The sequence below is a fragment of the Nerophis lumbriciformis genome, linkage group LG19 (assembly GCF_033978685.3).
Source record: "Nerophis lumbriciformis linkage group LG19, RoL_Nlum_v2.1, whole genome shotgun sequence".
In the NCBI taxonomy this organism is placed as follows: Eukaryota; Metazoa; Chordata; class Actinopteri; order Syngnathiformes; family Syngnathidae; genus Nerophis; species Nerophis lumbriciformis.
Window position 1 is genome coordinate 14,666,625 of NC_084566.2, and position 16,209 is coordinate 14,682,833.

The 16,209-nt window shown below is 40.1% G+C and overlaps 1 protein-coding gene across 3 annotated transcripts in view; it reads left to right on the forward strand.

Annotated features, from left to right (window-relative positions):
- LOC133618806 (solute carrier family 22 member 23-like) overlaps nucleotides 1–16,209 on the forward strand; it is a 134,423-nt gene that overhangs the window by 90,269 nt on the left and 27,945 nt on the right. For all 3 annotated transcript variants that reach the window (XM_061979538.1, XM_061979536.2, XM_061979537.2), the window contains one exon: nucleotides 12,793–12,961. In XM_061979538.1, the coding sequence (XP_061835522.1) occupies nucleotides 12,793–12,961 (169 nt within the window). The remainder of the gene's footprint in view (nucleotides 1–12,792; nucleotides 12,962–16,209) is intronic.

Genomic DNA, 16,209 nt, shown 5'->3' on the forward strand with positions numbered 1-16,209 from the left:
TTAATTTTCAGCACTTATCACTGGCGAGTCGTGAGTAGGGAGGCTGTCTGTGCTTCCTGTGTGTGTAAAGCTGGCGCCCTGTTCTCCGCCCACCGAGACAGAGATTGTGAATGACTGAAAAGAGGGCTCCCTGTGTTCAGTTAATTATACTGTTAAATAAACAAGCTCAGGTGCTGAAAGCCAGAGAAAGTATGGTCGACTCTGTTTCAAAGTTGGTGACGGGCTTTCGGCCAATCAGAGTGTATGGCCAGGGGATCTGCTGAAGAGCCTCACGTAACTACAGGGCCGCCATGTTTGCTACCAACTTTAAAACAGAGTTGGCTATTCTATGCTGAGAGCAATGCAGAGTGAGACCTCTTTCTCCCTGTTTGAAGCGAGAGACAAACAAACGTGAGGCTCAACAATTCTGATTGGTGAACATGGCTGTCACTCAAATGTCTGTGACGGCAGAGGAAAAAAAACTCAGCCTCTTGCGGTTGTTAACGCACTAATTAGAACCTCGATCTCAGTTAGTTATGCAGCCCTACCTCAGGCTATTTGTGTGCGGACTTTCAAAGTCACCTGGTTTGTCTAATCAAGGCAGAGTGACGACTATTGTGGAGTTCTGGTTGTTGTTGGCCGAAATGAGTGAAATTTCGCTTCAGGTTTAGGCATTTGCGAGCAGAATATCAATGAGGCGCCCTTTTAACAGGCTTTTCCTAAAGTGGTTGGAATCACCTTGACTGGGAGTAAATGTCGCACAAGAAGTGAATATATCAAGTTTGTCGTAGTGCGTAATGGGAATGAAATCAAGCAAGATGAAGATGTATGCAAAGGGAAACCTACTGCAAGTGTTCGCAGAGAAATTAATGTACTCCTTCTCTTTCGTTGCTGCGTTTTACATGGACGCTGATGTGCACTGACAAAGCAGTTTTTCTTTTTTGCAAAAAAAAAAACCCTCTTCCATCTGTAGTAACTCTAGTCTTGGCTTCACTGAGCACGGATCAGGGAGACACACTTTGCTGACAACGCTGCAGTGGGCTGTCAATCACAACTAGCCAAAAGTCATCAGCAGCTTTTTCACATGGTTGACTTTGTTCCAGCCCGGCATTTCTATTAGCTTTAAAGGTGTTCAATATCTTGACGTTGTCATATAATACGAACCTGAGACGGAAATATGTTCAGCTATGTTGTGTCAGAGCAGAAACAAGGCAGAATTTGTCATACAATCTTTATTGTACTTGTTTGCAGGTTAATGATTGAGTGGAATTGTGGAAGGCTAATGTTAGTAGCCGTGCAATAAAAATGGACCCAGCAAGTTGCAGCTAGTAAATAAATATTTGCCCTACTGCCCAGCCTCAAAAAGTGTCACAGTTAAGCTACTGAGTCTGCACACGCCTTCGTATTTTGCAGTTGTGCGCATCAAAGAAAAAACACAAGGCAAATTGTATAACAACTGCATTTTTACAGGAAGGGATGTGGCAGTAGAAAACGACAGATTTCGATCACAGACTAAAACGTAGGATGAACTGACAGGGTTTCATGACATTAGCTTGAGGCTACAGAAAATGCCTGCAGTGGTGGACTTGACTGAACTTGCAGCAGACGTCTGCTCGCTGGCGGCTTGATTCCGATAAAACGTTTGCCAGTCAGCAAAGCAGTCAAAGCTGCTTTTGGGATTATTGTCATTGCTAATTGGCGGCGTGTTAGTGTCCATTATGTAATTGGGGGATGGTACAGTGGAACATCAAATCGAAACATAGTATGTCCCATTTTGCATGGTTGACCAAATTGTCATGTCAGTGCAAGAAGGAATTATACAAAAGACTGTTGCTAAAAGCTATAAAACCTTACACTTGGCTTTTGACCTATAATTTTTTTTTTGTGCTATCGTTATTGTAATCAATACCTGTTTCCATTACACCTAGAAATGCACAAAAACTTGAATATAGCAATAAAAAACTGGTAATGGAAACATCCATATTTTGAAAAACCTCTCAAAAAATACTTAAAACATTTTTACGCACTCATGAGGTGGTTTTTTTAGACGTTTCGATATTGAAATGTGTCGCAAAAGTAAGACAGAAACTTTTTTTTCACATTTACAGGGCACCTAAACACCGAACCGACTAGGGCAGACGGGGCCCTCTTGGTCTCGCTTCCGATCGGTCGGTTAGGGGCGACAATCAAGGCCGACCCGCAGGCTCTGAACAATGTCGAGAGGTCCCATGAATCCACAATTTTGTCTGTGAATTTCTCGTTCACAATTCTCTCCCAAAAATCCTTTATTCGTGGACGTTGTCTTTCAGCGATCACTCGCTGCCTTTGTCTCTATTGACAATCACGGCAACAGAAGTGGCTGCAATTGTAATCACAGCTCCAAAACTATAAAAGGTCCATCTTCCAACTGATAACCTTGTGACAAGGTATACATCTGTGTACACCCTAAAAACAAAGACAATACCAAAAACACATATGTATACAATTTAATCCTGTTTATAGTTTGTTGTTGGAGACTATAGCGCGTACCGTATTGACGGGCGGTGCAGTCTGTAGAGGACGGATTGGGCAAGTGCTATGGGGATCGCAGCCGGAAAAAGCGCCGGGGGATGCCGTGCAGGCACAAATATGAAGGAGCGGAGAAGGAAATTTAAGCCTGCCCTTCCCTCTGTTCTCATGGGGAACGTGCGGCCTTTGGCGAATAAAATTGACACATTTTTCTGGCACGTCCAAACTCAAAAAGAGTACGACGTGTGCAGTATCATGTGCTTTACGGAGACTTGGCTACACGCGAACTTCCTGGACCACAGCGCGTTTTCACAACCTCACGGGCAGATGGAGACACACTCCTGAGCAGTAAGAAGAAAGACTGTGGGATTGCCATCTTGGTGAACAAGAGGTGGTATAATCCTGGACATATTACTGTAAAGAGTGTGTTGGTATGCCGGACATCAAACTTCTGGCTGTTGGAATTTGACTATATTATTTGCCAAGGGAGTTTACGCCTGTAATCTTCATCGGAGTGTACATCCCTCCTTCTGCAAACGAGGCTGTTGCTTGCGACACCATTCATGCCGCTGTTGTTGGGCAACAGACCAAACACCCTGATGCCCTCGTTCTCAAATCATGCTTCTTTGGTTCATTTTGTGGAACTATTTCCCTTGTTGATCAATAAAGTTAGTCTAAGTCTTAACCGAGGAGGATTTATGAGCCTAATTTTTACATAGTGGTGATCATTGAAGTAGTTATCAAAGAAAATTATTTTTCTGCATCAACCACTTACAGGTAAAAGCCAGTAAATTAGAATATTTTGAAAAACTTGATTTATTTCAGTAATTGCATTCAAAAGGTGTAACTTGTACATTATATTTATTCATTGCACACAGACTGATGCATTCAAATGTTTATTTCATTTAATTTTGATGATTTGAAGTGGCAACAAATGAAAATCCAAAATTCCGTGTGTCACAAAATTAGAATATTACTTAAGGCTAATACAAAAAAGGGATTTTTAGAAATGTTGGCCAACTGAAAAGTATGAAAATGAAAAATATGAGCATGTACAATACTCAATACTTGGTTGGAGCTCCTTTTGCCTCAATTACTGCGTTAATGTTCTGTTTGTGTTGTGTTGTGTTTGCTCGGTACTCGTTTTATCTTTTAACCTGCTCATTGTACAGCACTTTGGCTACCCCTGTGGTAAATTTTAAATGTGCTCTATAAATAAAGTTGATTTGATTTGATTTGATTAATGCGGCGTGGCATGGAGTCGATGAGTTTCTGGCACTGCTCAGGTGTTATGAGAGCCCAGGTTGCTCTGATAGTGGCCTTCAACTCTTCTGCGTTTTTGGGTCTGGCATTCTGCATCTTCCTTTTCACAATACCCCACAGATTTTCTATGGGGCTAAGGTCAGGGGAGTTGGCGGACCAATTTAGAACAAAAATACCATGGTCCGTAAACCAGGCACGGGTAGATTTTGCGCTGTGTGCAGGCGCCAAGTCCTGTTGGAACTTGAAATCTCCATCTCCATAGAGCAGGTCAGCAGCAGGAAGCATGAAGTGCTCTAAAACTTGCTGGTAGACGGCTGCGTTGACCCTGGATCTCAGGAAACAGAGTGGACCGAAACCAGCAGATGACATGGCACCCCAAACCATCACTGATGGTGGAAACTTTACACTAGACTTCAGGCAACGTGGATCCTGTGCCTCTCCTGTCTTCCTCCAGACTCTGGGACCTCGATTTCCAAAGGAAATGCAAAATTTGCATGGTTGGGTGATGGTTTGGGGTGCCATGTCATCTGCTGGTGTCGGTCCACTCTGTTTCCTGAGATCCAGGGTCAACGCAGCCGTCTACCAGCAAGTTTTAGAGCACTTCATGCTTCCTGCTGCTGACCTGCTCTATGGAGATGGAGATTTCCAGTTCCAACAGGACTTGGCGCCTGCACACAGCGCAAAATCTACCCGTGCCTGGTTTACGGACCATGGTATTTCTGTTCTAAATTGGCCCGCCAACTCCCCTGACCTTAGCCCCATAGAAAATCTGTGGGGTATTGTGAAAAGGAAGATGCAGAATGCCAGACCCAAAAACGCAGAAGAGTTGAAGGCCACTATCAGAGCAACCTGGGCTCTCATAACACCTGAGCAGTGCCAGAAACTCATCGACTCCATGCCACGCCGCATTAACGCAGTAATTGAGGCAAAAGGAGCTCCAACCAAGTATTGAGTATTGTACATGCTCATATTTTTCATTTTCATATTTTTCAGTTGGCCAACATTTCTAAAAATCCCTTTTTTGTATTAGCCTTAAGTAATATTCTAATTTTGTGACACACGGAATTTTGGATTTTCATTTGTTGCCACTTCAAATCATCAAAATTAAATGAAATAAACATTTGAATGCATCAGTCTGTGTGCAATGAATAAATATAATGTACAAGTTACACCTTTTGAATGCAATTACTGAAATAAATCAAGTTTTTCAAAATATTCTAATTTACTGGCTTTTACCTGTATATTGAAAACTCACTATCTAGGGCAGTGGTTCTTAACCTGGGTTCGATCGAACCTTAGGGGTTCGGTGAGTTGGCCTCAGGGGTTCGGCGGAGCCTCCGCCGCGGAGGTCAAGACACACCCGACTCATCGTGTAAATAAAAACTTCTCTCTATTGGCGTATTATGGATACCCTCAAACAATGTTCCCTCTAATTTTCCATATGCGTGAGCAAACGCAAAAACTCCTTGAGCATTCAGTGGAGCACATGTGAGCGACATCAGACATGCACATGCACTGTGACCACACCAGCAGCACTCCTGTCCCAAACCTGACTAAATAACTAATTACATGTTTTATTATTATAATCAAATGACAGCAATCATTTCCATGAGATTATTTTATAATATAAGTGTTTTGGCCCACTTATAATGACAATAACAACAAAATATTGTTTTTCATGAGCTGTGTACTAGTATTGTATGTCTGGGTGGAAAACGAAGAAAAGGAACAGACTTTGCTGTGAAAATGACATGAAAGTGGCACTTGCCAAGGTGAAGCCACGTATATCTGAACTGGTCTCTCAAAGGCAACAGCAGAAGTCTCACTGATTTGCAGGTGTGTAATTTGTTGTGAGTTCATGCACTGTGTTGGTTTCGTTCTCTGAACAAGGTGATGTTCATGCACGGTTCATTTTGTGCACCAGTAAAAAAATATATAACTTTGTCTTGAATTTGAAAAAATATATATATATATTTTTCCCTAAAGAAGGGTTCGGTTAATGTGCATATGAAACTGGTGGGGGTCGGTACCTCCAACAAGGTTAAGAACCACTGATCTAGGGATTGTCTGATCAGGGTTTTTTGCTGACGATTGCTATACCGATCTTGAGTGAGATCTCATTTCCATGTATTTATGGTACATGCTATTATAACAATAGCAACAAAATATCAAAATGTGATCCTTATTCTCTTTTATTACATAGAATTGTCTGATCAAAACAAAGTCAATAGTACACAGTAACTAAACAAAAGCAAAAACTACTATTTGCTACTCATTTAAATCTTGTGGGTTTTTGCCCTCAAAGTCCTCCTGCGTCCAGGTAATTATTCCCGTAGTTTGTAAATATTACCAAAAACAACAAAAATTATTTTGAGAAAATACAATATCAGCCCTGACTTGTCCAGGGTGTACCCTGCCTTCCGCCCGATTGTAGCTGAGATAGGCTCCAGCGCCCCCCGCGACCCCAAAAGGGAATAAGCGGTAGAAAATGGATGGATGGACAATATCAGCCTTATCACTCGTATCGATCATATACTGATACTACCCTTGGTGTATACACCACCAATTATGCGGCGTGTACTGACTGTGACTATGCCGACACACCAACAGGTGTTGTTATAGTATCCGCTCTCTGCACTGGTATTATTCTACTTGTTAATGTCCTGTTAAAAGCTGCTTACTTTCTGCTGCAACGTGGTTCCATCTACATTTCTTAAAGTTTTTTAAGCATTTCTTCTTGGTGTTGTTTGGAGCTAGCTTAGCTCTTAGTTTTGCTATTAGCATGCCTGCTCCTGCTTGCTCTTGGTGTGTAACATGTTTAACCTAGTCTTCCAGCGATCATTTTACTTGATAATGATACTTAAGATCAGGGCCGGCCCGTGGCATAGGCCGTATAGGCAAATGCTAAGGGCGCCGTCCATCAGGGGGCGCCACGCCAGTGCCACAAATGTTGGAGAAAAAATAAATAAAATAAAATTTGGTACTATTATTTCTAAATACAAAAAATAATCCCACGTTAATTAAAATGCAAAGTAAAGCCTATTTAATAGAAATATTATTTGTTACATTACGCCACCCCCCCCCCCACGGTGCGCCCCTCCCTTCCCGTATAATGACTCTTTTTGGACGTCACCACATCAAAAAATCAACACAAGATGTCAAAACGGCCAAAACTGTCAGGTGCCCAGGGAAGAAAAAAGAGAAAAGAAGAGGAGGAGAAACGAGAAAAGACAGAGGTAGCAGGTAGGTAACGTTAGCCTACATGAAATGATTTGTCTGTTACAGAATGTGATAGTAACCTGGCTTTTTAGCATTAAGCTAATGTTACATGATTCGGCAATTGCTAATCTATAATCTGTTTTAACGTCGGGTTAATATTGTGGAGGGGGCTAAATTGTTATGGAAAATAATAATGTAACGTTAGGTAATTACAGTACTCCCACCTTACATTCCTCAGGGACATTTGTATTAGATCTTTTAAGCAGGTGCTTTTTGTTTACATTGTTATTGCCTTCTGGTTAGCTAATGTTTGCCCTGCAGGTAATAGTCACTTTTCTACCCCTTTATATATTAGATATAGTTGTAAGTAAAAAAAAAAGGTCAAAGACAAAGCTATTCGGTTTCTTGTGAGTATATACACTTCACTGCCGATGTGGGGGGGCGCCACCTAAAATCTTGCCTAGGGCGCCAGATTGGTTAGGGCCGGGCCTGCTTAAGATGCTAAGATATGCAGTTTATTTACCGTAATGGAGGTGATTATTATTAGTTTAGGACAGGGGTCGGCAACCCGCGGCTCTAGAGCCGCATGCGGCTCTTTAGCGCCGCCCTAGTGGCTCTCTGGAGCTTTTTCAAAAATGTATGAAAAATAGAAAAAGATGAGGGGGGGAAAAAATATATTTTTTGTTTTAATATGGTTCCTGTGGGAGGACAAACATGACACAAACCTCCCTAATTGTTATAAAGCACACTGTTTGAATCAAACATGCTTCACTGATTCGAGTATTTGGCGAGCGCCGTTTTGTCCTACTAATTTTGGCGGTCCTTGAACTCACCGTAGTTTGTTTACATGTATAACTTTCTCCGACTTTCTAGAACGTGTTTTATGCCACTTCTTTTTCTGTCTCATTTTGTCCACCAAACTTTTAAGGTTGTGCATGAAAGGTGAGTTTTGTTGATGTTATTGACTTGTGTGGAGTGCTAATCAGACATATTTGGTCACTGCATGACTGCAAGCTAATCGATGCTAACATGCTATTTAGGCTAGCTATATGTACATATTGCATCATTATGCCTCATTTGTAGCTATATTTGAGGTCATTTAGTTTCCTTTAAGTCCTCTTAATTCAATTATATCTCATGACACACTATCTGTATGTAATATGGCTTTTATTTTTTTGCGGCTCCAGACAGATTTTTTTTTGTATTTTTGGTTCAATATGGCTCTTTCAACATTTTGGGTTGCCGACCCCTGGTTTAGAAGAACAGCTCCACACTGTGTATGGAGACACATAATTAGCTGATAGCACTCTGTCAGACAGCCGCTAAAAATTACAGTGTCAGCTATAATGATCGGCATTAGCAATGGCGATCATGTATTTTTTCACGACTGTCAGCCGATACTGTTCAGAGGCAGATTAATCGGCACAGCCCTAAATGTATCTATTTTTTCTGATTTGTTTTTCAGAACATGCGCACAAGGTTACATTGGAATATGTCTCATGTTTACAGTTGTACAATTTAACATGTTCAAAAACGAGTAGAAGCATAGCAAAAACCATAGAATGAAGCCAAAACTCAGATTTCCACAGGTGAACCCTACCTGTCCCTCATCAAACTCTTGAGCGCACACATCGAAAGGACCAATGTCCCAGCACCCCTTATTCTTAAAACCGACCCTTTTAGACCAAGTTGTTCTGATTGTCCTCTGTATAGTCTCAAAAATCTTCACGTTCTTTGTGTTGCATTTGATTCAAAAGTTAGCATGCAAACTTAGCCAACAAAGAACCAATCAAATTAAGGGCTGGATCCGGGAATTTTCTTTTATTTCTTTAATGCAACCTAACTTGGCAGATTCTCCGATTGCGCTTTTAGTTTTATTATTGATTGGTTTGTTATCCCAGAGACGGTTGCGGCTAGACTGGTGTGAGATATTGTATTGGTAGATTTATGTCAGTTGGCCAGTAGCTCCAGCTCAGCATTGTGGGAATGCTGATCCAGTGAGTTGAGGGGTGAAGATTAGGGTCAACGTGATGTGTAAGGAGCTCAGGCCTACTTTAGTTTTCACAGTGCTACTTTTTAACCCTTTATATATCAACGTGACATGTCTGTATTATTGCATGTATGAGAATTGTGTCAGCATTGCTCTCACTGTCACGTTTATTCCAAATGATGCCTTATGTGAATCTAAGGAATTCTAATCCCAAGCAGTTCATGAGCAGTGAACCGTCTCCCTACAAGGAGTTGAGTCGGTTCAGTCTCAGCGGGTCTTGTACCCATCGGCCTGCATTCCACTCATTGGCGATGTCACTCCAGCTGTGACGATGTCTGCGAACACAGAGCATAATTCATGCCCGCCGAAGGGGGGCACATCCTAATTGGAATTCCAGTCTTTTTCATCCTGCTGGATTGGAGCGGAACCACCAGACAAGACATCCACCCTATTATGTTGGCCCCTTGTCACCTTGAAAGATCCATTTTGGAGATGGTTGACATTCCTGTGCAGAGGAAAATGTGGCTTGTGAAATAATGGCTGCATGAATGATGTGAGGAGGGCACTCGTACTGTAGTGTTTGATGTAAGGCCACTAAAGGACTTGACTGTCTGTGGTGGCTGGCAGCCTGTGTGGTGTGAATGCTAATGATGGAATGAATCAAGGCTCATTCATTCAAATAGTGGACAAACGAGCACAAGGAAGCTCTTTTTCTTTTGAAATCACTCACAGCATCGCACTGTGTCGCTCTCAAGTGTTTCACAACAGCTGCTATAGGCGTTTTTTGCATAGGATCGTCCAAATAAACACACAATGCACGTCCTAATGTAGTGTTGTCCCGATACCAATATTTTGGTACTTGTACCGGTGCCAAAGTGTTTTTCAGTACTTTTTTAAATAAGGGGGACCACAAAACAAGTCATTATTGGCTTTATTTTAACAAAAAATCATAGGGTACATTAAACATATGTTTCTTATTGCAAGTTTGTCCTTAAATAAAATAGTGAACAAACAAGACAACTTGGCTTGTAGTAGTAATTAAACAAACAAGGTCTCCTAATTTATCTGCTGACTTATGCAATAACATATTGTGTCATTTATCATTCTATTATTTTGTCAATATTATGAGGGACAAACTGTAAAAATTAATTATTAATCTACTTGTTCTTTTACTGTTAATATTTGCTTATTTTCTGTTTCAACATGTTCTATCTACACTTCTGTTAAAATGTAATAATCACTTGTTCTTCTGTTGTTTGATACTTTACATTAGTTTTGGATGATAGCACAAATTTGGGTATCAATCCGATACCAAGTAGTTACAGGATCAGACATTGGTCATATTCAAAGTCCTCATGTGTCCTGGGACATATTTCCTGAGTTTATAAACTTATATAAAAAAAATAAAATAAAAAAAAAGAATTTGTGATGCTAAAAAATATCAATGTAATCATAGTAGTATCGACTAGATACGGCTCTTGTACTTGCTATCATTACAGTGGATGTTAGGTGCAGATCCACCAATGGCGTTTGTTTATATTGTAGCGTCCCGGAAGAGTTGGTGCAGCAGGGAATTCTGGGAATTTGTTCTGTAGTGTTTGTTGTGTTGCTGTGCAAATATTCTCCCAAAATGTGTTTGTCATTGTTGTTTAGTATGGTTTCACTATATGGCACATATTTATGACAGTGTTGGCATTGTTCATATGGCCACCCTTAGTGTGACATGCATGGCTGTTAAGTATGCACTTCATTCACTTATGTGTATTGTGTTAATTGACTTTAAATGATCTGACCTATTGAAAACTTGTCTTTGCTGACTATAGACCACTTTTACCGCATCCAATATTATGATAGCTTCACCTTTATCTTTAGTTATTTAGCTAAAATTCGTTCGTCCGTTCTCCCTTTTCTGTCTACATACATTTCTGCTTGTAAGAACTCTGTGATTGTGCACTGCCACGAACATGTTCGTCTGCATGACATGACGTGATGACGATGACGGGTGGGGAATCGGTAGTTTTTAGAGGCGGTGCAGTACCTAATATGATTCATTCATATCGCGGTAGTATACTAATACCGGTATACTGTACAACCCTATCCTAATGTTTTTTCAAGTGGTTGCCACTCCCAGTTTGTTGAATTGTCTTTGAGCTTAGACTTAGATTTAGACTTCCTTTTATTGTCATTCAAATTTGAACTTTACAGTACAGATAAGAACATTTTGTTGCATTAGCTCGTTGTAGTGCAGGATAAAAGAGCAATAGGTGCAGATATAAATAAATAGCTTAACCTTATTGAAAAATTAATACTAGGGTTTTAAAAAATAATGCGTTAACTCTTGTGATTAATCAATAAAAATCGCATAAATCATGTATATGCAAACTAGTCACAACATTTATTTTGCCTGTTTCTGCTCCTTAAAGGAGAATTGCACTTTTTTTGGAATTTTGCCTATCCCTTACTGCGGAGCCAATAGGGGGTCCACTATTCCGCCCATATAACCCAAAAAAACGCTAACAATGCTGGTTTACATTTCGTGGCTTAACTATTACCTAAGTATTAGTGATATTGTTACTATTAGCGCCAACGCAGACAAACTATAACTGCGGCATGATCACCAGCTTGTGTGCCAATGTTGACACGATCAGCTTCTTCCTGGTTTCCTTGCTCGTCAAACTTTATTCTAGATCCTATGTGTCAAAGTCAAGGCCCGTGGGCCAGATCTGGCCAGCGAATGAATCTATGGCCCCCGGGATGATCTTTGATTAGTATTAGAACCGGCCCGCAGGCCACAGCCGCCTGCTGCTGTTTTGCACGCATCAATACTCATCAGTGTTGGTGCTAGGAATTTTCAAAATGGGGTCCCAGGGACCCCATCAAGTCATACAAATGGGCTCCCACAGTACATGGGGTGCCACTTTTTTGTAACCGTTTTGAAAACAAATGATAAATGTATGCATTGTCCTGTTATATCTCACATTCTATATTGTGTTTTGGAAAAAGGTTGTCATAAATGTTACCGGTACTTAATTCATTTAAAAAATAAAACAAAAGAAAACACATTTTTTTGCACATGTAAATGTATTCAGTTATAAACATTCATTCACTTTCTTCTTTCCTTCATGGATCTAAACTTTACCGCTGCCGGTATTGTTTTCTATATTTTTATTGTAATATTTTCAGAATGTGTTTGTTCTATTTTTGGCCAAAGTAAGACAAAGAAAACAATCTGAAGTTGTCTTTATTTTTTAGCTTTAATGCCATGATTTTAATAGTTGGGCCCGCATGTGCACAGATTTTTCTCCATGCGGCCCCTGAGCTAAAATAAGTTTGACACCCCTGGTCCAGATCATAAATCATGCCTCTCACTGGAGGTGGGGGTAATAATCGATTTTTAGATGCTTCGCAATTCGGACATGGACGAATATAGAATCTATTAGTAAACGTCAATCGATGATCAATGTATTTATTGTAAACAAAGTCATGCAGACAGTTAGGCTGACTGCAGCGAGCCACCCCAACGAGAGATCTCACCAACTCCTACTATTTTATACTATTGTGCAAATTAGTACTCATTGTTCCCGTAAAAGAGCCGTTCAAAACATTTAATTGTTCAGCCAGTGTATAGCAGCTTGTTTGTAGTCATAGTAACAATACAGTGGAGGACATGTGATGGCTTGTGCTGCTTCCCTTCAAAATAAAGGTGTTTTCCTGGGTGTGACGTCCCCATTCAAAATTCCTGTTGCAGCCTGTGAGCCGTACACCATCAAAGGTGTCATTGGTTTGTTTTGGAAACATGAGTCATCACTTTTTTGTCTCCCCCCGCCCGCCAGGGATCGAGCTGTGCCTGCCGGGTTGGCGCTTCTCCATGACCATGGTGGCCAGTTTCGTGATGCTGGGCGGGCAGCTGCTGATGCCAGGTGTGGCTTACCTGTGTCGGGATTGGCAGGTGCTCCAGGCCGTCATCATCTGTCCACTGCTGCTCATGCTGTCCTACATCTGGTAAGGGGCCCTTTTTTGTGGCGCTTTCAGAAGTTCAAATGGTGGATTTTTGAGTAACACGAGCAAACACTTGAAGGACAGAGTCAGAAGAAGAAACCTTGAAGAGAACCTTGACTGGGTGTGGTCGCTAAAGGTTTAATCAGTGATAAAAGTGGACGAAAGGCCATTTCCAGCAATGAGTTCAGTGTAACGCCCTGCTAACTTGGTTCTAGTGGCCTTGTCTATTTCTATCAAGTGATAAAGACCCACATGCTTACAATCTCCTGTGCACTGTACACAGCTGAGGTCTACAAATCTCATAGGGAATTTATTTGTATTTTCTCTATCTACAGTATATGGTCCTCGGCATTCCTCCAAGGCGTTCCTGAACAATGCAGACGACACACTTGAAATGGTTAATCTAGTCAAATATTCCCCCGCAATAAGGAGGATGTAATGCAGGGATGGACAAACTATGTCCCGCGGGCCGTTGGTCTTTTTAAATAATGTTAGAAGAGAAATTAGCAAAGATCTGTTACTGAGCCCCCTGAGCCAAAACGTTTGCCCACCCGTGATTTAGTGTTATCTAGCTATTTAGTTGTTTACCTTGCTACTGTAAATTCTCCTATTAAAACCTTTATTCAGTTAACCACACTGTCTCCTAAGGTGCATAAAATGAATGGTCTTTAATTAGTGCTGTGTAAAAATAGCAATAAACAGCTGTGGTTGTAGGCAGAGTTGCCGATATACTTGTGGTGGTGGGGGCTTGGCTACGAGTGTGGTCAATTTGTCATCATTATACAATTTGTACAGGCCAAATGTTTGGACACACCTTCTCATTCAATGCGTTTTCTTTATTTCCATGACTATTTACATTGTAGATTGTCCCTGAAGGCATCAACACTATGAATGAACACATGTGGAGTTATGTACTTAACAAAAAAGGTGAAATCACGGAAAATATGTATTTTTTTATAGTTTCTTCAAAAAAGCCACCCTTTGCTCTGATTACTACTTTGCACACTCTTGGCATTCTCTCGATGAGCTTCAAGAGGTAGTCACCTGAAATGGTTTTCACTTTACAGGTGTGCTTGAAACTCATTGAGAAAATGCCAAGAGTGTGCAAAGCAGTAATCAGAGCAATGGGTGGCTATTTTGAAGAAACTAGAATATAAAACATGTTTTCAGTTATTTCACCTTTTTTTGTTAAGTACATAACTCCACATGTGTTCATTCCTAGTGTTGATGCCTTCAGTGACAATCTACAATGTAAATAGTCATGAAAATAAAAACACATTGAATGAGAAGGTGTGTTCAAACTTTTGGCCTGTACTGTATGTTGTCAAGCAAATTGGTGTATGTAAATAAAGCTGTAGTCACTCACCAATAGCCAAATAAAGTCGCTGTCGAAAGCATTGCATCACTTGTGAGTCGAGAAGTCTGCTGCGCCCCGCCATATTTATAAAAAAAAAAAAAAGAAGACAAAAGTTTGATGCGTCATCAGAGAAGCCTCCGTAAACACGTAAGGGACGTGGGTGAGCCAAAGAGAATATCCTGTGCTTCGCCTGTCAGGGGCAGAGAAGAACAAACGGGCATAACAAAGGCACATGAAAATGTCGGGATGTCGGTATTGTCCCAAAAAATACAGCTTTCTAAAATATATTAACTATATTACCGGTGTACCGCCCAGCCCTCGTTTGTTCGAATAATCAATTTGTTGGATAAAATACACTTTATAGCTTCAATTTTTAGGGTAAATAAAAAATGTTTCTTCTTTTTTCTAATAAATACACACTGCCAACTTTGAAATTGCACTTTTAGTTTGTGCGCATTAATGAAAATTAAAATAATAGAAAAATATAATCTGCTGTTCAATGTCACACAGATCACAGCACACACGCACCACCGCTTTCATGTGCGCTCTATTGTAGCGGCCGTGCACAAACTGTGTTTGCATGTCAAAAGTTCCTAGAACTTAATGCTGTCTGGGTTTTATAGATTTGGGGCTGGCTCCGCCGTGGTCTCCTGGGGGGGTTGGCCTCGTGGGGTCCTGGTTGCTTGTGTGACAGGGCGGATCTTTATCATTTTTCATATCATATTTGTACATATCATATTCAGGCATGTGATTTGACCACAATGAAAAAGACTGAAAAAATTTCCGGGGGTCTGGGGGACGAAGGCCCCCAGCCAGGTCCAGGTTTTTCACCAATTTAACATGCTAAAATTAACAAAGACAGCACCATTTGAAGAAAATATTTTAGTGTTTAAAGACATGAAAACATCATTAATAGAACATACATAACCCAATTATCCTAATGAATCACTGTATATGGTTCAGTCCCAACAGTATTTAGTCACTAAAAAATTATCAGTGGTGTAACAGGTTTGCCAAGATTTATTATTATACAAAATATATTTTAAAGTTAAGACTATTACATGATATATGCTATTAGAAAGTAGCATTAATTGTAAAATACATAACCACTAATAACAATTCACAGTTTTAATGTATATGCCTAATTGCCTACAAGTTTAGTTATAAATATAACAAAATACCAAATGTAAACATTTCATTCTTTTCGCCAAAATAGGATATACATTTATGAAAATAATTAAACATGTTTAGTATTGTTTACTCATATTTGAGAATAGGAAATAATAATAATGTGAGGACACTGACATATTGCATGAAACAAGTGTGAAAATATTTACCTTCAAGATTGTTACACCACTGACAATATTGTTTCAAGAGACTACATAAGAACTTAATATTACAAAATAGTATTATATGCAAATTTATTTCAAACAAATTGTTAACTGGAATCAATAATGCGACTCTTTGAATTTCTGTAATTTCATAATATATTTTCACGTGGCTTTTTATTTTTAGAAAAACCCATTTATATTTTGCAAAGCAATAATTGGTTAATATTTAAAACAAACATGCGTATTTCGCAAGCAAATATTTTTTAGCTTACCTCATTATTAACAACCCTGTCTGCAACTGAAGTGGGTTGTTTGGGTGGATCTTTCCTCTCGATGTCTACGGCAGTTGTCGATGTAAACAAAGGATGAAGTCCGTAAGGTTTGCTCACTTTCGGTTGACATCCAAAAGTACCAGCTAGTGAAAATTTTGTTTCCCTTGCTTCAAGTTGTTTCATATGTTTTTGGCGTTTCGCATGTACTTCCAAAGCCTTGAAACCTTGTGATCCATAGTCAATATTATCATGACACCACGTGCACAAAACCTTTCCGGGATGATCGATTTT